This window comes from Pleurodeles waltl, chromosome 10, assembly GCF_031143425.1.
Source record: "Pleurodeles waltl isolate 20211129_DDA chromosome 10, aPleWal1.hap1.20221129, whole genome shotgun sequence".
NCBI classification, from domain to species: Eukaryota; Metazoa; Chordata; class Amphibia; order Caudata; family Salamandridae; genus Pleurodeles; species Pleurodeles waltl.
In genome coordinates this window covers 253,913,365-253,936,636 of record NC_090449.1, presented here as the reverse complement: position 1 = coordinate 253,936,636, position 23,272 = coordinate 253,913,365, and the positions used below count along the sequence as shown (strand labels likewise).

The 23,272-nt window shown below is 47.4% G+C and overlaps 1 protein-coding gene across 3 annotated transcripts in view; it reads right to left on the bottom strand.

Moving 5' to 3' along the window:
- The window catches only part of RAB11FIP3 (RAB11 family interacting protein 3), a 579,011-nt gene that overhangs the window by 343,638 nt on the left and 212,101 nt on the right, over positions 1–23,272 (bottom strand). For all 3 annotated transcript variants that reach the window (XM_069210357.1, XM_069210358.1, XM_069210359.1), the window contains exon 3: positions 4,021–4,112. In XM_069210357.1, coding sequence (XP_069066458.1) covers positions 4,021–4,112 — 92 coding nt within the window. The remainder of the gene's footprint in view (positions 1–4,020; positions 4,113–23,272) is intronic.

Here is a 23,272-nt window from a genome sequence, read left to right as displayed (position 1 = left end):
CAGACACAGCCTTCACTCATTGCCATAACAATCATGTCACGGCCACGCCTCTCCTCCTATGCGACAACGGCTTGGCCCCAGTACACTATATTAAACAAATGTGAATTGAAAGGAATTTAAAATAGTGAGGCACTGCTATTATGCCCCCTGTAGGCAAGCCACTCCTGGTTCTAGTACTAATCTACAGAACAAAATCCCTGCTTAGCAAAGTTCATCATCTTTCGTTTTCATTTCATGCTAGTGCATGCGTCTTGCTTGCCAGACTCTGTTTAGGGTTGAGCCTGGTAGAGCCTGACCTAGCACACATGTCTCGGTTGAAAGACTCTGTTATTAACTAAAAAGGGCTTGGATCCTGCCCGTTGTTTACCATTTGTTTGATAGCCTGACACTCTTCTTTACAGTGTCCAAATTGGGCACTGTAGGCCTAACATCATTTCCATTACAATCTGTAGGGCAGGGACCAACCACTGAGTGATTCAACTTAATCAGTGCCCGTCTGCTGCTCTCGACATCACTGACGTACTTCTTTTTAACTTCCAGGGCTCTGCAAACAGAAGGCATGTAACTGGCAAAAAGGTGCCCAGAAGGACAAACAAAAGGGCAAAGTTTGCTTTTCTATAGTTAACTCTTTTCTTTCATTTTGCCAGGTCTTCTTTTCTCACTTTGCACTCATTTTTTGTTTTATTTTTGCTCATCGGCGCTGTTCTCAAATGATGAAGATTATCTTGTTCTAAACACTGCAAAGCAACATTGTTGTTTTCTTATGTGCCATTTCCAAAATTATGCTTTAACACATAATTGTGTACTACACTCCAATCCACTCCAATCCATTCCGCCCAATCCAATCCACGCTGACCCACCTCACATCACTCCAACCCACTCAATCCAATTCACCCCACTTAATCTAATTGACCCCAGACCACTCCAACCCACTCCAATCCAAACCAAACCACTTACCCCAACCCACTCCAGTCCACCACACTCCAATCTTCCCAGCCCACTCCAATATGCCCCACTCCAATACGCAAACAAAATAAGCTCCACTCCAGTCCCTAGGAATCTGCCCCAATCCAACCTCAAACAATCTGTCCCACTACAAATTTCCCCACTACAGTATTCCCTACTTCAGTCTGCCCCACTCTAGTACACAACAATCTCATCCACTCCAATCCAGTTCACCTCACCCCAAACCTATCCACCACTCTCCATCCCATTTCACTCCAATTCAGTTCACCTCATCCCAGTCTAATCCACCACACTCCATCCCATTTCACTCCAATCCAGTTCACCTCACCTGTGTCCAATCCACACACTCCATCTCATTTCACTCCACTTCAATCCACCTCACCTCAATCAACTTCATACCAATCCAGTACAACCCCAAACCAATCTAATCTATCCCACTCCAATCCACCGCCCCTCCCACTCCCATTCCCATTCACCCCACTCTACCCCAATCCAATCCACCCCAGGCCACTCTAGTCCAATCCACCCTTTAGTTGAATCCACCCCACTCCAATCCAATCCAATCCACCCCACTCCAGTTCAATCAAATCCACCACGCTACAGTTCACTCTAATACACCCCACTGCAGTCCAATCTAATACACCCCAATCCAATGCAATCTAACCCACTCCACTCCAATTCACCCCACTTCAAACTACCCCATTCCAATCCAATGCACCCCACCCAAATTCAGTCCACCCCACCCCAGTCCAGTCCTATCACTCCAATCCAATCCAGTCCACCCACTCCAACACAGGGTCAAGACTGACTTGCATATGGCTGGGTCCAAACTGGAGTGGAGTGGTGGGCATAACAAAATGATGGATTAAACCCAGATCTTTGTAACTGAGGGTGAACGTTTGCATTGTTCAGCATGCCGTCCATCATCTGTCCTGCTTATGTCGCCCTCACTGGGAAGGGGGTGCCCAGACGTGGGTCCAGTCCTCACTGCGCCACTGGAGTCAAGCTAGCCTGGCTGATGAGAGGCGATACCCCAAAACTGGTCCCAGGATGCTTGTTTCTGATCCAGGCAGGACCTGGCTTGGCAGTTCGGTATGGACTGTTCTCATGGGGAACAGGGTCAAGACGGATTTGCAAATGGCTGGGTCCAAACTGGGATGGCGTGGTGGACAGAAAAAATGATGGATTAAACCCAGATCTTTGTGACTGAGGGTGAATGTTTGCAATGTTCAGCATTCCGTCCATCATCTGTTTATTTTTTTATTTTTTTGCTTTTGTCGCCTTAAGTGGAAAGGGGATGCCCAGATGTGGGTCCCATGCTCACTGCACCACTGGATTCAAGCTAGCCTGGCTGATGAGAGGTAATACCCTGGAACCAGTCCCAGGATGCTTGTTTCCTGTCAAGGGAGGACCTGTCTTGGCAGTTCGGGCTGAACTGTTCCCATGGGGAACAGGATCTAGACTGATTTGCATATGGCTGGGTCCAAACTGGGGTGGCGTGGTGGGCAAAAAACGATGGATTAAACCCAGATCTTTGTGACTGGGGGTGAATGTTTGCATTATTCAGCATTTTGTTGACCATATACTCTTTTTGCAATGATTCATGGAGTGTAGAGTATTCACTTATAACTAGGGATGTCTTGATTGTCACCTGAATAAGGTCGAGGACCAAAACATATTTGGATCCCCCTTTTTCTCTATATGCTGTCCTGGGATAGTGGCGTGCTTGCTCTCCGTGGGTGATCGGGGATTTGACACCTCTACCCAAGTAGTCCTTGTTCTAGTAACATTTCATTTGTTAACCACGTTTTTGTTGACTGGACCTCCATTGATGGTTGCTTGATATGTTTAGCTGATGGTCCCTTTATCAATTGAGAGAGATGCAGATGGCTAACACAGTGGTCTTGATTGGCAATGATGTGACGGAAATGCCCAGGACAAAGCCTTGTTTATAAAGGCTTGATCAAAGATAGGACATGAAAGTCTATGGTTAACTAGATAAAGGAGATTCAACAAAATCTCACTTAGAAATCACCAACTAGGAAGTCTGAACTCATCCTTTCTTTAGTTTATTTTGAGTGTCCAGTGATTGGCTCAAGAACTACCCAGAGCAGGTCAGTGCCAATAACCATATAACCCTTTTATAAAGGAATCTACTTCGTTTGCAACTTAACGGTGTAGGAGGTTAAGAAGTTTACAGGTCCTGCTAGACTCGAAATTTGAGGTTGAAGATTCCTACACAACTGCCCAACAGATGAAATTACTTCCTAGAGACAAACATGCCTGCAATTTCTGTGTCTTTTGGGGTCATGGAGGACAACCCTATGAACATTTCATACTCATCCAGGGTATCGCCCAGAGGCAGCCAATAGATGTAACCAAAAAGAATGACAGCCATCAGCAAATGATTCATTCATGCCAACAGCCTGACTAGAATTCCCAATAGAGGTAACAAAGCAATTGAGCTCAAACCAGTGGATAAGCCACTGGGGTTTGCTGGCCTCTGGAAGAGACAGACAACTAGGTAATCTCATGGAGATGTAAATCAATAGTGTATGCTACTGTAAAAAGGTTGCTGATTCCAGTCTTTTGGAGTTTGCTGCAATATGTCTCTCAGAAACAGTGAAAGAAAATTGAGTAGTCTTTGAGGACTCTTGGTCAAATGCCATGCACCACAAATTCTAAAGATGGTCTTCGGCTGTGGATCATAAGTGTATCCATTTCACTCACTAGTTAATTAAAAAAAAAAAAAAAAAGTGCACTGAAGTGCATAGGCTGTGTCACTAAGCGAGTTATTTGTGTCACTGCTATTCTATTTATTTACAATAAAAAAAGCCAGTCTTTCAAAAGGGAATGCTTAAAACATGCTTATGCACTAACCATCCAATGCTGCATAATGTACATTCAGAGAAAAATATTAATAAAAACTATTTGAGTTTAGCCCTGATCGAGACAACTGGTTTGAACTGTGCAGGCTCACTCAAAGCACAGCAAATGTACTCTAACAGGTTTATTGCAGTGAACCCTTAAGCATTCCAAAAACACCATACTTGCCTCAAAGGTGGCGAAATCATCAAACTCATCTGGGCATACAGGGTGGTCATCCTCTGCAGAGTAGCCCATATCATACAGCTGATGGTCGGGATCTGCAAGAAGTAAAGGGACTACATTAATAATTTTCCCCAGACCAGACACTTTTCAAACCATAGGGAAATCAGCATTGCAGACTGCCAAAGGGAGGAACAATTTGTTACAAACAGATCAGCTAGACAGAGTGTATGATAAACCTCTCCTTATGCCCACCTTTTGATCAGGCCACCAAAAGCAAGTTTTCACCTTCGTGAGTTCAGCCTACAGCTCCCTGGGTGGTCATATCTCAGATAAAACGCATGGTGCAACCAGGCCACAACAGTTTTTGGTGCGCACATTAAGATGTAAGATGTACAATCGATTTCAGTGCAGCATTTACAACCTGCTACATGGCTATTTTGGGTAGGTAAAATAGCTAATAGTATAAGTACTTAGTGCATTTTTAACAAACCCATATGATTAGTAGACATCAAGCTCTCCTTCTAATTATGCATCAGTAGTATTTCATGAAAAAAGAGTCTATCGATAATTACTAGTAGATTTCAGGCTAGTATTAGTTGAAAGGGGCCTTGGAATCTGACAAATGGAGAAAGAAAACAATGCTGCACTCCCTAACCTGAAGTTCTATCAGTTGTAAGGTATTGCTCTGTAACTATTTGTAGGAAAGTATGATCTTTATGACATGGCTGCCCCCCAATGTTTGCCTGGTGTCAGTGTGTTTTGACTATAGCACACTGGGATTCTGCTAACCAGGACCGCAGTGGCAGTGTTCTCTCCCCTAAATTTGGTTGGTAAGTAAATCTTTCACCCCACAATTGGCATACTAGTGTACCCCTGTAAGTCTCTAGTATATGGTACTTAGGTACCCAAGGCATTGGTACACCAGGGGACCCCCATGGGCTGCAACATGTATTACGCAACCCATGGGAGTTCATGCAAACTGTGACTACAGGCCTGCTATTGCAGCCTGTGTGAAATGGTGCATGCATCTTTTTACCCCAGATATAAGGTTTACATTATACCCTCGTCACTGCACTCTGACCCTATAAGTCACCCCTAAGGAAGGTCCTTTAGCCCAAGGGCAGGGTGCAAGGTTCTAAGGGTGAGGGTAGCCCTGCGTGAGCAGAGGTACTCCTACAAACACCAGACCCCATTTTCTGGGATTTCTAAGTGTGGGGAAGCCATTTAAAAGGTATGTAGTGAATACTGGTCAACACAAGATGTCCAACTACATAACGGCGTCACCAAACCAGGTCATGTTTGATAACAAACATATTGGAATCATGCAACTTCACCGATTCCAGTGTTAGCTGCATGGTAACATTTACTTTTGGGGGTTCCTTAGAGGATCCCCCATGTCTGCCTGTGCAGCCTTGCAGGGTCTGCGTGCAAGCCAGTGACGCTGCCAACCCAAGACACTGTTCTGCCCTCCCGTTGAGCTTAACTTGGGCAGGGGAAGGTAGAATAAAGAATTTCCTGTAGAGGAGAGGTCACCTCTTCTTTATAAATAGGTGTCTCTGGGGTGGGGTGGCTCCTGAGCACCACCAGACTGCTTTGAATGTCACATTTGGTGCCCTCCTTGCAAAACTGTTTTTCTAAAGTGCAGCCCCCCCACCGGCTCCTGTGCTGGCATGAAAACTCACAAACGACAGGGGAGTGACCACCACCCTATCCAGCTCCTCCCCTAGGAGGTGCCCAGAGCTCTGCCAGGTAGCCATTTGATTCTGCCGTCTTTGAAATAACATGAGATGAGGCCCCTGGGAGCATCTGACTGGTCAGTCCAACAGAGTAGCATCCCTGATCTTCACCCCCGTCCCCCAATAGTCAGGTCACCTCAGAAGTCACCCAAACCCCTGCCTGGGTTACTTAAGGGCTCCCTTGAGGGTGGGACCCTGAATTTGTCTACAAGATACATCGACTAGGTTTATCTACAAGATTCATCTTCAAGACTGCTTCTGCGACCTCGATACCAGATTCTGCTGCTGGATTTCACGATAAGAGACAAAACTGCATCTGGTAGGAGGGTGCCTACTTTAACTTTGACCCTGAGTACTGGAAGGACTCAGCAAGTTCTATGGCCGTACATCCTCCAGAGTCACAAGGACTGCACTAAGGACATCTAGAAGGAATCTCCCTTAGAGTGAAGAAGTCATTCCTGTGCATCCGCAGGCACCTTCACATCGAAGAATGGCTGGTGGATCTTGCTTCAAGGCTCTACAATTGGCTCTGTGGCTCTCCAGTTGTCTTATCTGTCTCTCTTGAAACTGGGAAGATTGTGCCCCCTCGTTGGAGCTGCTGGAATGGAACCCCTGTGCACAGTGTCTGTTTGTTCTTGCTGAGGCTGTTGGCTCTTTAATCCTAAGACCTCCTTGCTCCAAGAAGCACCACCCTCAAGCATCACACAGGTCCAAGACCGATGTCCTCTCAGCAACTCCTTCAAAGTGGGCATCCATCTTCTTTGTGCTGCTGAGGCCTCCTCGCGACTCCCTGTGTCTGTTGTCAGTGTGTCCTCCTCGGGTTTCCAATGATTCCTGCTGGCTCTCTAGCTTGCTGAGGAATGGCCCTGACTTGCTTGTAAAAGATGAGTCACTTGGACCTTGCTAGTCCCCACTCTGCAACTCTGCTTGCATAATCTATTTTTTGCATTTGCCAAGGCTTGTTGGTGTTCCTGCAGACCACTGACCCCTCGGAAATTGGATGTCCGGCGTAAGACAGGTCATGGATGACTCCTGGGATCCTTCTGCATCAACTGGTTGCCGCAGCTGCATCTCCACGACAACCGTTCAACAGGAAAGCATCTTCAAGACGGGTGGGCATTGCCCTCCTGGACATTCCCGGGTACTCTGGACTCCGTCCCCTGTTTCCGCAGGTCCTCCTCGTTCAGAATCCACGCCTGGGTTCCATTGACCTGGTCCACATGTCACAACAGCAGCTAGACAGCCAAGGTCCCCATTGACTTCAACAGGTGGCTCTGACACAAATTCACCCCTATGCACCGGGGCTCCCTGGTGTAGATACTCCAATTCTCTGGGTATCCATGGTTGAGGGTACTGTAGAATCTTCTTTGTCCAAATGGGTTTCTTCTGGGAAGGGCCCTGAAACATGAAACCGCAACATCTGCATGTTATCCTATGGCCACCTGACCTGGGGTAACATCTCTGCACACCGGCACCCGGGGAATCCTTGATACTTACCTCTGGTGTTTTAGTACTTCCACAACACCTAAGATCCTTGGGTGTCAGCCTCGGTTAGTTGTGACTTTCTCAATCCATTTTTTTAGTGTATGGTTTGGTCTCCCATAGGGGCCCAGGTTATTTTATACTTCTACCTACCTGTTTTGAAGTGTATTTCTGTGTGTTCATATCTCCAGTTAGGAGATATTTCAAGGTAAGTCTAGTGCTTCTGTTTTAATAAATAATACATTATTTTTCTAACACCGGAGTGGTTCTTTCTTATGTGCAAATCGTTGACTGACTTTGTGCTATTACAACTGCTTCACACCCTCCCCGATAATCCTTAGCTGCTCTCCACGGCTACCCTTTGAGAGCTTTGTTAATTAGGAACCACTTACACTATCACTAAGGGTTTCCTGGACTCAGTGCAGGGTGAATCACCTATAGTTGTACACCATATACTGAGCCAGCCTCCTACATTATTGTCTTCCCAAGCAGATCTTACTTGTGAATACTAGTCATGATTCTCCCATAGCCTGTAGGAAAAGACTGTTCATCTTGTGATGTATGATCTTAAATAAAAAAAATAAAAAAAACTCCAACCAGCTGGTTTACTCTTTGTATTATTCCTGAAGAATGTGAAAATGGGGAGGTGTTTTAATCTGTTAAATAAAAATGTGATAGTGTTTGTAGGTGGGAAGTGGCCCTTTTCCCCTCTGTTGATCTTGCTTGGAGTGTTTGAGGGCTCCAGGGGCACGCGGGCTGAGGGATCCTTCTTAGGCATGGCCCTTCTGGTCGCTAAACATGAAACAGTGGCATGCTGGAAGTCACCTACTCCTCCTACACTGTCTGGATGGCATTGGGAAGTATACTGGTGTGTGCAACAGGAACATGTGATCTATGAAGCCAGGGGCTGCCCCAATAAGCATGACGGAATAGGGGGAAGTGGTTGGGTTCATTTGCTTGAACATCGTACTTAGTGCACAGATTTGGGGTGTGCTCAATGTGCTGTTTATGTACTGCTAGAGAGCTGCTGGTATGCGTCATTTCCACCTTCTCTCTCCTTGTTTAGAACTGCCTGTGTGTCACCTGTTCAACTTTGCCACTTTTGTGGTTTAAAATCAATAACATTTGTTTATAAAAAAAAAATGTGATAGTGGTCTAAGGAAAGCAGTTTTATATCACTTAGCCAAACAAGTAAGAAGTTTTGCATGTCAAGGAAGACTGCATGTGTTGTTTGGAATGAAAATCAGTGTCCTACAGCTCTGAATCTTTCTATACTTGGTACTGTCAGATGTCTGGGTGGTAATTATGTATTTGTCCTTCAGGTACTCTAGTGACTTACAGGTTTACACCCTGACTTCCACAAGAGGACAATTTAGTCTGGTTTGTATACCTTCAGCAATTCCCCTGGAGGAGAACTAGCACTGCAGGTAAGTAACCCTGTAGGGGGTCCTAATTAACAGTTAGGAGACATTAATAGAATAGCAAGCTCAGACCACATCATAAGTGAGTGTGGAATTAACAACAAATCTTTTTCTAATCCATGCAAAAAAGGTTCTTTGAGGAAACCTGATCTTCTTGGCCATTGCATCTGGAGCCTGGTTCAAGATGATAATACCTTGTAAATGTGCGACGGACCTCAAGAAGCAGTTTTGCATATTTCCAAAATGGGAACATTTCTCGGAAAAGCGGTCACAGCAGCTTTGCCCCTAGTAGAGTGAGCTTTAGGGCTGTGAGGAAGGGCTTTGTTTGTCACTTGGTAACAGTGCAAAATACAAGACATTATCCCATCTGGAAAGGGGCTGTTTCATAGTGCTAACCCCGATCTAATGGGCCTACAATTCGGAAATAAATGATTGCTAAGATCTTTAATTCTATCTAGATAGATTTTAACTCTTTCATTACATCTAGAGCAGGTTTAGCCAAGGAACAGTTTGTAAGCTATTGGAGCTCTCCAGAAACCTAAAAGAACAAGTTACTTACCTTCAGTAATGATTTTTCTGGTGGATACATTAGCTACCCGTGGATTCCTCACCTAATGAATTCTCCCAATGCGCCAGCATCCGACGGAAAATCTTCTTCCCAGTTCTCAACGTTGACGTCGCAGTTGCACGGATCCATGCGACTCCGTCTGACATCAACGTGCCAATAATAGGTCCTCGCCAGCGTGCTGATGTCAGTTTCACCCATTTTTTACGTGCCTTTGAGGCAAACAGGTGAAAACCGACCTCACAATAGCTCAAACGAATATATACATAAAACCATAATGATGTAATATAATTATAACCATTATTTACATATACAAATCATTACCAAAATATATATATACTTGTAAAACAAAAGCCTTGGTATGACCAGACAGGCAACGGGGAGGCGGGTGGGACTGTGAAGACTCTACAGGTAGCTAATGTATCCACCAGAAAAAGCGTTACCAAAGGTAAGTAACTTGTTCTACTGATGGATACAACTACCTGTGGATTCCTCACCTTATGAATAGAGTCCCAAAGCAGTAGCGCATTCGGAGGTGGGTGCATGACTGGTTACACCAAGAAATCCTGCATTACAGATCGTGCAAAATGGCCGTCCCTCCTAACCTCTGAGTCCAAGAAATAATGCTTTGCGAAGGTGTGGAGGGACACCCAAGTTGCTGCCTTGCAAATATCCACCACCGGAACCCCTCTAGCCAGGGCCGAAGGGGCGGACTCAGCCCTGGTCAAATGGGCTCTAATACCCTCAGGGGGAACCTTCTTTGCCAAAGAGTAACAAACCTTGATACAAAGAATGACCAACCTGGATATCATTCTTTTATGGACTGCTCTGCCCTTCCTCTGTCCTACATATCCTACGAATAGATGGACTGCCAAGCGAAAGTCTTTTGTCCCATCAATATAAAAACTGAGAGCCCTTCTGGGGTCCAAACAATGGAGCCTCTCTTACTCCTTCGAGGGGTGAGGAGGAGGGTAGAAAGATGGAAGGGTAATGGTCTGTCCCATATGAAAAGGAGTGACAACTTAGGTAGGAAAGCCGCCCTCGTTTTCAGCACCACTTTATCAAGAAAGAATAAAGTAAAGGAAGGTTTAACACTAAGAGCCTGAAGCTCACCGACACGCCTAGCCGATGTAAAAGCTATTAGGAAAATCGTCTTAAGAACTAAAAATCTTAACGAGCAAGAATGCATGGGTTCAAACGGTGAACCCATTAAAAAAGTTCAAACTAGATCCCACTAAGGCATAAGAAAAGGAGTGGGAGGAAATTTATTAGTTAAACCCTTTAAGAACCTAATAACTATAGGCAATTTAAACAAGGAGGGTTGATCCGGAAGGCAAAGAAAGGCTGGAGGGGCCGCCAAATAGCCTTAAACAGTAGCAACTGCACAACCCTTCTGTGCTAAAGCTAATGCAAACAACAGAACATCAGACAGATGGGTCCTCAAAGGATCAATTTGTTTCTCTCCACACCAAGCCACAAATTTTGCCCACCTGCCGGCATAAACAGTCTTAGTGGAGTGTCGCATGGGCGATAAAATAACATCCACTACCTATGGTGGGAGAGAGAAAGAACTCCGATTGCCCTGTTCAATCTCCAGGCATGAAGGTGCAGGCTCTGGAGGTGGGGGTGTAGAACCTCCCCCTGCGACAGAGAGGAGATCTGCCCTGAGAGGGAGACAGAGCAGAGGACACAGTGAGAGTTGGAGAAGGTCTGTGTACCACACCCTTCTTGGCCAATCCAGAGCTATTAAAATGACCTGAGCCTGATCTTGGCGAATCTTTCTCAGAACCCGACAAATCAAGGGTATTTGGGGAAATGCGTAAAGCAACTGGTTGCACCAAGAGATCTGAAACGCGTCCCCCAAAGCTCCTTGCACTAGAAACCGGAGGCTGCAGAAAGATGGGCAGTGTGCATTTTCCCGAGAGGCAAACAGATCTATCCTTGGAGAACCCCACATCTAAAAGATGTGAAGGACCAGATCCAGATGGAGACGCCACTCGTGATCGGCTGAGAAATGTTGACGGAGAGTGTCCGCACGTACATTGAGCACTCCGGTGAGATGATTCACTATCAAGCAAATCCGATGGTCCTGAAGCCAGGACCAGAGCCGCAGTGCCTCTCTGCAGAGAAGGTACAACCCCACTCCTCCCTGCTTGTTTATATACCACATTGCGGTAGTGTTGTCCGTCAGGTCCTGAACTGACTGACCGTGAAGGGACGGGAGGAAGGCCTTGAGAGCTAGACATATCGCCCGATTCTAACAGATTGATATGAAAAAGTCTGTTCCACTGGAGACCAACCACCCTTGATCGCCAGGTCCCCCAGATGAGCTCCCCACCCTAAAGTGGAAGCATCCATCATGACCGTGTCCACCGGAGGCGGCAGTGAAAACGGCCTTCCTTGAGAAAGGATGCCATCCACAACCCACCATCGTAGATCTGCTGCAGCGTCTTTGGAGATTGATATCGACTCCTTGAGATCCCCTTTGTGTTGAAACCACTGCTTGCGGAGGCACCACTGGAGAGCCCCCATGTGCCAACATGCATGAGTGACCAACAGAATGCAAGAAGCGAACAGATCAAGCAGGTGTAGGACCTCGAGGACTGGAACAAATGCTCCATTTTGAAACATTGGAATAAACGCCTGGATGTCCTGAATCCGCTGAGGCGGAGGATAGGCTCGATTCAATGCTGTATCCAGTACTGCCCCTGTGAACAGGAGGTGCTGCGAGGGCTCCAGGTGAGACTTGGGCACGTTTATCGAAAACCCCAGACTGAACCACAACTGAGTTGTCATTTGCAAGTGATGCAGCACAAGCTCCGGATACTTGGCTTTGATCAACCAATCGTTCAGGTAAGGGAATACCGATATTCCATTCCTTCTGAGACTTGCTGCAGCCAACGCCAACACCTTTGTGAAGATTCGAGGTGCTGAAGTAAGACCAAACGGAAGGACCGCAAACTGGTAGTGTTGTGACCCCACCACAAACTGTAGATACTTCCTGTGCGACTTGAGTATAGGGATATGAAAGTAAGCATCCTGCAAGTCGACAGACACCATCCAATCCTCTTTGTTCAACGCCAGAAGCACCTGTGCCAGAGTAAGCATCTTGAATTGCTCCGGTTTGAGGAAGCAATTCAAAATCCTCAGGTCCAGGATTGGTCTCAATCGACCATCCTTCTTGGGAATCAAGAAATATCTCGATTAACAACCCTGACCCCTTTCCTGCTCTGGAACCAACTCCACTGCACCTTTTGACAACAGGATTTGAACCTCCTGCTGCAACAAGAGGAGATGATCTTCAGAACAAAACGAGGGACATGGAGGGATAGGAGGGGAAAATTCCTGAAAAAGAAGAGCATATCCTTTCCTCACAATGTTCAGAACCCAGGAGTCTGATGTGATTAACTCCCACTCACGGAGAAAAAGACAATCTTCCCCCTACAGGAGACGTATGGCTGAAAATGGGCAGAAAACTAGGGCTGCTTCCCTTGTTGTCCTCCAGAGGAGAAGAGGATGATGCAGGGTACTGCTAGGTGGCCCCTCTTGTCTGAATCCTCCCCCACCCTCTAAAGGACCTATATGGGAGGCTGGCAGGACGTTGGACTGTGGACTGAGGTCTCCCATGGTAAACGGTTCCATGGCCAAATCCCCTGAACCTCCGAAAGGACCTCAAAGGGGTAGTAGAGGAAGCATGCAGACCCAAAGACTTTCCTGTGGCCCTACTGTTCTTAAAGCGCTGTAAGGCAGAGTCAGCTTTAGCACCAAAAAGCTTTTCCCCATCAAAAGGCAAGTCCAAGAGAATAGACTGGACATCCAAAGAAAAGCCAGGGGACCTCAACCACGCATGCCTCCTGGTAGCGATAGAGGTACCCATCGCCCTGGCCACCCAATCTGTAGAATCCAGACCAGACTGGATAATCTGTTTAGCTGCCGCCTGAGCATCTGACAGGAGTTCTACAAATTGTCCTTCACCTCCTGCGGCAGGGTCTGGAACCATAGCCTTAGCTGTGTCCATCAGGGCGTGCACATATCTACCTAATACACAGGTAGCGTTTGCTGCTTTGAGGGCCATATTACAGGAAGAAAAAGTCTTCTTTGCCGACTGCTCCATCCTCTTGGACTCCGTGTCTGACGGAATCACAAGTAAAGGAGCCTGGTGCAGACCGTGTGGAACATGAGGCTTGAACAACTAGACTCTCCAGGGTAGGATTTTTAGACAAAAATACCGGATCTCCAGGAACCACCCTATACCTCCTTGCCACAGATCTGTTGACAGCTGGGGACGACACAGGCTTCTTCCATACCTCTAAGATAGGCTCCGTTAGAGCATTATTAAACAGAGGTAATGGTTCCGCTGAAGCCGAAGAAGGATGCAGGACCTCAGTTAGAATATTAGTTTTGACCTCTGCAGCAGACAACGGAAGATCCCAAACATTTGCAGCCTTCCTGACCACAGTATGGAAAGAGGCCGCCTCCTCCGTGAACTCCCCTGGAGAAGAAGGGTCCCATTCAGGCTAAGTGTCTAGCCCACTTGCTCAGTCAAGTCCTTGATATTCCCCTAAGGGCTCCACAATCTCTCCTGCCTCCAGCAGCTGCCTTTGGTACTCCTGCTCCTCCAAAAGCCTTAAAGTTTTTCTGCGCGACCTCAGCCTGGCCTATAACCGTGGCATCCACATAGAATTAGACGATGTAGATTACACCGGCTTCAAGACTGAAAGACAAGGACCAGGAAAGGAAGGCTGACTACAGTCTAATCCGGAGCCATCCGGCGCCGGAGCGGATCCCTTCGGCGCCGTGGTCACCTGAGGCTCTGTCATCGGTGCCCCAGGTCTATAAGGTGATGTCATCAGCACCAAACCGGCACCATCAGGCAGATAAAAAGGCATAAACGGCGCTTTCTTGTAAGGAGCCGGGGAGCCCAACGTAAATGCCAAAGGACCCGTGGGACCAGCCGGTGCACCAGCAGGGGCCATAGCATTAAACATACTTAACATGAGATTTCAAAATGCCGCTGGATCCGTTCCCAGAGCTGGGAAGGCAGGATACCGCTGGTCTCCATGCGGCACTTGCGCCAGTTGAGCATCTGCATCTTGCACCACAGGTGAAAAGCGGGGACTCTCTGGAGGCGCGACCACTTCCAAGACCGACGGCGCCGGAGAAGCCTGAGGGCTTTGAGGCAGTGTAGTCGCAAACCTCCCACGTCGCACGGCACCATCTAGATGGAGCCCTGGACCTTGAACGGCTCCAAGCCAAACAACGCCGAGATTGGTGACAACGCACCTTCTTATGCTTCTTCGACGAAGTGTGAGAAGACGATCTATGATGGCTCTTATGTCCTTTCTTCACCTTAGCCAAAAAGAGTTTGGCTTCTCTCTCCTTCAGAGCATTTGGATTCATGCTCTGGCAGAATACACACTCCTCAATGTCATGCTCAGAGCTTAACCACCAAAGGCAGTCATCATGGGGATTGGTAACCAACATGCGACCCCTGCACTCTCGACAAGGCTTAAACCCCGACTTCCTAGGAGGAGACATTGTAACCAGAAACAAGATTGTAACCAGAAACAAGATGGAATACCTTCAACAGTAGCAAGAGCTAGGAGAAAACAGTTAGCGTCGAAGGCATGGAAAAAAGGGAATTGACGTCAGAACGCCGGCGAGGACCTTTTATTGGCACAGTGACATCAGACAGCGTTGTGTGGAGCGTGCAACTGTGGACGTGGAGAGCTGGGAAGAAGATTTTCCGTCGGATGCTGGCGCATTGGGAGAATTCATAAGGTGAGGAATCCACAGGTAGATGTATTCATCAGAAGTAGCTCTTCTTTGTGCAGTAGAGCCTATTAAATTAGAAGTTTTTACTTGGTCGAATTAATGTACAAGTTACTTACATTCAGTAACGAAATATCTGGTAGAGACATATTCTTGTTGCAGATTCCTTACCTTTGAATTTCCCCAGGCGTCAGACTGGATCCAGAGATTTCAAGCAGTACCTCTGCGCACCGTCAGGTGGCATCGGTCGACTCCGCGGGCGTCGTTGGCGTCGTGCTCGCCGTGATGACGTCGCAGTCATATATAGGCGCCACCCCAGCGCACTGACGTCAGTTTCTTTTCACAACTTTCCACACCAGTAGCACGGAGCCATGAAGAACACAGAGTGGTGTGTCAAAACAAGGGCCCTTAAGGGGAAGTTCCTGTCCCTAGAAATCAGTTCACAGTGTGGGTCGGATGGGTGGGTCGGTAAGGATTCTGCAACTAGAAAATGTCTCTACCAGATATTTTGTTACCGAAGGTAAGTAACTTGTACATCTGATAGAGACTTTTAGTTGCAGATTCCTTACCTTTGAATAGATACCCAAGCAATACCATCCATGGTGGTGGGCTGCGACCCAAGATAACACCAAAAAGTCCTGCAGGACCAAACGGCCAAAGTAGCCAACCCTTCGGACCTGATTGTCTAGGCAGTAGTGCTTGGTAAAAGTGTGCAGAGATATCCACGTTGCTGCCTGACAAATAGCCAGGACTGGAACGCCCCATGCTGTGGTAGCAGCAGTAGCTCTGGTGGAGTGAGCTCGCAAACCTACAAGAGGTTGTTTCTTAGCCAGAGCGTAGCACATTTTGATGCATAAGAGTACCCATCTTGAAATGGTCCTCTTCTGCACCACCTTCCCCTTCTTTGAACCCACATATCCCACAAAGAGTTGATCGTCCACCCAGAAGTCTTTGGTACAATCAAGATAGAACACCAACGCTCTTTTTGGGTCCAGACGGTGGAGTCTCTCCTCTTCATGAGAGGGATGTTGGGATGTGTAAAAGGTAGGCAAGGTGATGGACCGCCTGACATGGAAGGGTGTCGCTACCTTAGGAAGAAAAGAAGCCCTCATGCGAAGCACCACTTTGTCAGGATTTATGGCAAGAACAGGTGACTTAGATGACAGAGCCTGGAGTTCACTAACTCTGTGGGCAAGGTAAGTTAAGACCAGGTTGAGATCCCATTGGGGCATGTTGAATGGGATAGGAGGAAAGATGTGTGAGGCCTTTAAGAAACCTCACAACTATGGGAGATTTAAATAAGGAAGGCTGATCAGGTAACCTCAAGAAAGCAGAGATAGCAGAGAGATAGCCCTTAAGAGTGCCCAAGGTGGAACCCTGCCGGGCAAGGGAAAGAATAAAGAGAAGAACTTGGGAAAGAGGAGCAGATAGAGGATCGACAGAATTGTCGATGCACCATGTCACAAATTTCTTCCAATGACCGGCGTATACAGTTTTGGTTGAGGGACGCCTGGCTGCCAAGATAACGTCACAGACTTCGGGTGGCAACTCAACAGATGTCAACTGTCGCCACTCAATCTCCACGCATGAAGCTGCAGAGTTGACTGGTTCGGTGGAGGACCTTCCCCTGCTGCTGCAACAGAAGATCCTCCCAAAGGGGCAGTCTAATCGGAGGAGCTATGGCAATATTCAAAAGCTCGGGATACCAGACTCTTCGTGCCCAGTCCGGAGCCACCAGTATTACTTAGGCCCGGTCTTGCCTGATCTTCAGAACTCTGGGTAGAAGTGGTTTAGGCGGAAAGGAGTACAGGAGGCCTGAATTCCACTTGCGACAAAAAGCGTCGCTGAGCGAGTGCCGCCTTGGAAACGCAAACGTGCAAAACAGCTGACATTGCTCGTTCTCTATGGAGGCGAACAAGTCTAACCAAGGTTCTGCAGGAAGAAACCTTGCGCCACCTCCAGATGGAGACGCCATTCGTGGTCGACCATGCATCATCAGCTGAGTTTGTCTCTTCTGGTGTTCAAGGAGCCTGCCAGGTGTTGAACCAGCAGGGAAATGCCCTGATGTTCCAGCCAAATCCAGAGGCGAAGGGCCTCTTGACAAAGGGTCCACAACTCCACTCTGCCTTGTTTGTTGCAATACCACATGGTGGTGTTGACTGTGAACACCCGCACTGCTTTCCCCTTGATGGAGGGAAGAAGTGCTTTCAATGCTAGTCTAATCGCTTGGAGCTCCAGATGACTGATATGGAGCCCGGTTTTCGCCGGAGAACAGATGCCTCTGATCTCTGTCTCTCCCATGTGGCCATCCCATCCCAGGAGTGACGCATCTGTCACGACCGTAAGATCTGGTTGGGGAAAGGAGAGGGATCTACCCTTGACCAAATCCTGATTCGTTAACCACCACTGCAGGTCTTTCGCAGTCCCTTCCGAGATCTGGACCTTGTCGGAGAGAGTCCCCTGATGCTGCACCCACTGGAACTTTAGGTCCCACTGCAGAGCCCGCACATGCCATCTAGCATTTTGAACCAGCAGGATGCAGGAGGCCATGAGGCCCAGCAGCCTCAGCGTCATTCTCACCGAAATCCAGGACAGAGGCTGAAACATCGGTATCATAGCCCAAATATCCTGGACTTGCTTTTTGTGAGGATATGCCCGAAACTGCACTGTATCCAGAACAGCTGCAATGAAAGGGAGTGTCTGAGAAGGAGCCAGGTGTGACTTCGGCACATTGATAGTAAACACCAGTGAATGCAAAGGGTTCGCTGTAGTCTGGAGGTGGGAGACAACTGTCTGGGGCGCGTTCGCCTTCAACAGCCAATCGTCGAGGTAGAGGGCGACTGGGACTCCTAACCTGCGCAGATGAGCTGCCACCACTACCATCAACTTCATGAACACCCGAGGGGCGCTAGTAAGGCCAAAGGGGAGCACGGTAAACTGAAAGTGTTTGTGACCTACCACAAATCGTAGGTAACGTCTGTGAGCCGGCAAGACGGGAATGTGGAAGTATGCATCTTGCAAGTTCAACGCTACTATCCAGTCTCCAGGATCCAGTGCAGACAGGACCTGAGCCAATGTCAACATTTTTAACTTCTCCTTTTTCAGGAGAAGATTGAGGGACCGAACATTTAATACAGGTTGAAGACCTTTGTCCTTTTTTCGGAATCGGAAAGTAGCAGGAATAGCAACCACGACCTACTTCTGGCAATGGAACTCTCTCTATAGCTCCTTTGGCCAAAAAGGTTTGGACTTCCTCGCAGAGAAGCACCATATGATCCTCCGATATCGGATTGTATGAAGGTGGCATGGCTGGAGGAGATGTCTTGAAGGGGAGAAAGTAGCCAATTCGGACAATTTGGAGGACCCCTTGTCCGAGGTAATGGATTGCCATTGGGGCAGTGTGATGGGTCTCCTCGATCCGACCCACACTCCGCACAGACTTGTGCTGATTCTGCCTTTGTTACACCAGAAGTGACCCCGGATGACTGTGCTAGCATTGGTGTATTCCGAGACCGCGGAACCTATCAGGATTTAAAAGTCGGTTTCCTCTGTTTTGGAAGGGGCACGGCGGGAATAGGAGTTGGGAGGCATCGGAGCTCGTGAACTTGGAGGAACAGACGTTTGGAGAAACCATCGGGACCAGAACAGAAGGAGCCGCTCCACGAAGGAGCGGAACGCCGCCCGAATCGAAAACAACAAGAACTCTGAGGACGGCCGCGGACCAGGGAAGCTGAACGGAAAAGCCGCCACGCTTCAGGAGAAGCGTGGCCTTTCCAGGTACGGGGAGCGTTACAAGGGAAAAGGGCGGGACGACAGGAGGTAAAGGAGGTAAAAGGGGGAAAAAAAGGGAATACGGCACGGGGAGCACTACGAAGGAAGGGAAAACAAAAGGGGGGGGCGAGACACGGGAACACTTAAAAGGGGGGGAAAGCAGAGCCACAACAATACTGGGAAGTAACAAAACGAACAGAAGAGCGATAGAAGACAGGAAAAGAGTTGTAAATGAGTATGATGAAACGCTAAAGGCAAGGAATCAAGAAGGGGAAAACGGGAAGAAAGAGTATCTAGATTATTCGATCCAGAGGAAGGAAAGAAGGAAAGAGAGCAAGGAGAGAGAGAAAACAGGCCTCATGAAAACTCAGAATAAAGAAACAAAGAAGGAAAAGACAGGAGGAAGGGGAATACAGGCGAGAAGAAGAGCGAGAAAGAGAAGGAAAATATTGAGAGTAAAACCGCAACCCCACACTTACCGATTCTATATTCTTTTCTTTTCCACACGCTTCCCGCGAGGTCCTGGGAGAAAGAGAAGAGAGGAGGACGAGAGAGACGGGCCTGAAGGAGAAGTCCCCACCGGCGGAGAACACTCATCTGTAACTGTTGCCTATATATTATCAAACCAATAAATCCAAATCTACTAAATCACAGACAACCCACGCAGTCTGGTGTATCTATCCAACCATCCTACCACAAGTGGTGTCAGAAGTGGGATCATGGGGGAAAAACCGACTATGGCCGATGTTATGACACAACTAGCAGAGGGGCAACGACATCTCCAGTTGATGTGGGAGCAACAAATGAAGGAGGCTAAAGAGGAGAGAGATGCGTTACAAACCGCACTTAAGAGTCAGGCTACAATTATGGCCAATAATCAACTCGTCCACGAAACAGCCCTAAGCAAGTTAACAGAAACTATTGCCCACACAAAGGTACACCGCAATGTACCCAGTAGCGTACTCCAAAAATATCAAGAACAGGAGGATCCCGATTCTTTCTTCCGGAATTTTGAACGGGTGGCCAGATCTGCTAGTTGGCCCGAAGATAAATGGGGTCAGTATATTGCTCCTCTATTGACAGGACAATTACAGGCTACATATCAGGCAATAAATCCTACGGGTACACTCCCGTATACGGACATTAAAAAGACCATACTGGAAAGAGTGGGCTTGGATAGTGAAAGCTACCGACTTAAATTCGGACATATGAAATGGACAGTACAGGAGAGCCCTCGTACTTTATATTACCGGGTTCAACATGCAGCAGGACGTTGGCTGCGACCCACAGAAAAAACCAGAGAAGAGATGTTCGATGTCGTAGTACTGGAACAATTCTTGGATGCCCTACCGATATCCACAAGGAATTTGGTTCGCCAACATCCTGGGTTAAACAATGAAACAGCCATTGAATTGGCGTGTGCTTTCCATAGAAGCCCGGATTTCAGGGCCAACCCTACTAGGAACCAGACATCAGCCGCCATACGCCCCGGAGTGGGAAAAGGACTACTTTCTTGCACCCCGACTGCCCACGAACCGGAACGAACACGTATGCCTCATCCAAATCCAACCTCGTATCCCACAAATGGACCGCAATGTTATAACTGCTCAGAGTGGGGGCATATCGCCCGAGTCTGTCCACAAAAAAAAGACAGAGGAGCCCATGGAAATTGGGGTTACGAAAGGAAGGGTGTTCTGGGCCGGGGTGACCAAGCCCACATACACACTACCCATTCTTTTAAACGGACAGGAGAAGGTAGCTCTGGTAGACTCAGGCTGCAGTCAGAGTGTGATAAGACAAGAGCTGGTGAGCCCAAAACAAACCATACCTCAGTCCCATATCTTAATTGCATGTGTCCATGGAGACCAGTCCTATTATCCTGTCGCTATGATTCAATTCCAGTGAAGGGGTGAGGAGGAGCCTCTCAGGGTCGAGATGTTGCCACATCTTGAGGAGGACATTATTATTGGGACTGATTATCCAGCTTTTACACAGTTGTTAAGTAAAGCTGGGGAGGAACACATTATGAGAAAGTGGTGGGAAGAAATACCTTGCAATACGGAGATTACAGAATCACATCCCCTAAAGCCCCACTTAAGTAGAAGACAAAAAAAGAATCAGAGAAGATTATACTGTGGGGAGAACGGTGGGAACACGGAAGAACCAGACGTCCCCATAAAGGTATATACCATAGCGAGTGATTTTAGACGAAATCAGAGAGAGGATCCCACACTGAAACATGCATGGGAGAAAGCCCTTAGCAATGAGAATACCGGAACAGGACCCTCCTTCTTTATTCACAATGATCTGTTGTATAGGAAATCACAGAAGGGTAATAACCAACAACGACAATTAGTAGTCCCTAACAGCCATTATTTACAGGTGTTACAGTTAGCACATGGGGGAGCCGGGGAAGGGCATCTCGGACGGGAGAAGACTGAGGAGGCGGTCCTTAAAAGATTCTATTGGGCAGGAATATATGGGGAGATACGTAGGTTCTGCCAAAGTTGTCAAAAATGCCAGCTTTATAATCCAGTCAACCAACCCACAGCCCCATTACAACCCCTCCCCATCATAGAAACCCCTTTCTCTCGGGTAGGAATGGACATCATTGGTCCTCTCCTTCCATCCGCTCGAGGGAGACAATATATCCTAGTACTTGTTGATTATGCCACCCGGTACCCTGAGGCAATGGCCCTCCCAAGTACCCACACCAAGGTTGTCGCTCAGGCCATGATTGAGTTCTTTTCACGTGTGGGGTTCCCAAAAGAGATCCTGACTGATCAAGGTTCCCCCTTCATGTCCCGACTCATGGGAGAGGTCTGTAAGGTATTGGGAATAAAACAAATTAGAACTTCCGTGTACCACCCTGAGACCGATGGTCTAGTAGAACGCTGTAATCGGACTATTAAATCATTACTTAGGAAAAGTGTTGCAGAGGACGGAAAAGACTGGGAGAACAAATTACCCCTTGTACTATATGCAATACATACACACTCTCAATCCTCTCTTGGACATAGCCCCTATGAACTATTATTTGGCCGAACCCCTCGCACTCTCCTAGATATGTTAGTAGAACAATGGGAAGAGACGGATGAAGAAACAAAAGACCTATTGACGTACACTAAAGAATTAAGAGAAAACTTACAGTCAGTTTGGAATAGGGCGCATGACAACCTCCGAGAAGCTCAGGAAAGGCAGAAGAAACATCACGATACTAGAAGTGTCCTTCGTACCCTTAATGTCGGGGACAAGGCCCTAATCCTCCTCCCCAGTAGCGAAAATAAATTGTTGGCCCGATGGCAAGGACCTTATGAAGTAATTGAACGAATTAACCCCACAACATATAGATTGGCCCTTCCCCATGGGCCGCGTCAAGACCAAATTTATCATATCAACCTGTTAAAAAAGTGGCAAGAGACAGGAAACCCACAGAGTATCCAATATATCACAACCGACCATGGAGACGACATTCCATACCCCACCTTCTATCCCATCCAAGACCCAGAGGTAGTCCAACCACAAATCAACACCGACTTATTGGGCTCCTATAAAGAATCCCTCGCCCAAGTTGTTCAATCCTATACTGATGTTTTCTCCCAACAACCTGGCCACACTTCCTTAACTGAACATAGTATCCGCACAAAGAGTAAAGAGATAGCAAGGCAAAGACCCTACCGAATCCCCGAGGCCAAGAAAGCGGTAATAGAACAAGAAGTCCAAAATATGTTAAGGACAGGTATTATCGAACCGTCCCATAGTCCTTGGTGCTCTCCGGTGGTATTGGTGCCTAAACCAGATGGGTCTACCAGATTTTGTGTAGATTACCGAAGAGTCAATGAGCTTACCTATTTTGACGCCTACCCCATGCCCCGAATAGACGAACTATTAGAGAAAATAGGTCACGCCAAGTTTATGTCCACCCTAGATCTAACCAAAGGGTATTGGCAGATTCCTCTAACCAAAACAGACCGAGAGAAAACTGCATTTGCAGCGCCTTCCGGGTTATATCAGTTTACAGTATTACCCTTTGGATTACATGGAGCTCCTGCCACCTTCCAAAGATTAATGGACATGGTTTTACGACCTCATTACAGATATGCAGCCGCATATTTAGACGACATCGTGATATTTAGTGACACATGGTCAGACCACCTCCAACATCTATCAGCAGTCTTACAGGCATTACGGGAAGCACACCTGACCGCCAATCCCGTAAAATGTAAATTGGGATATACGTCTATACGGTATCTGGGATACATCTTAGGTTAGGGGCAGGTCCGTCCTCAAGAAGAGAAAGTGGAGACAATCCAACAAATCCCTACCCCGTCATCAAAAAAAGACATACCGGCCTTTCTAGGGCTCGTCGGGTACTAACCTGCTGAAAAATAAATCCCCGAAAACCTTCAAAACCATGTCCGAGACTTGCCTACAGAGCTTTCTACAACTCAAGAATGCTCTATCCACTGACCCCGTATTATGTTGTCCTGATTTCAATGTCCCCTTCT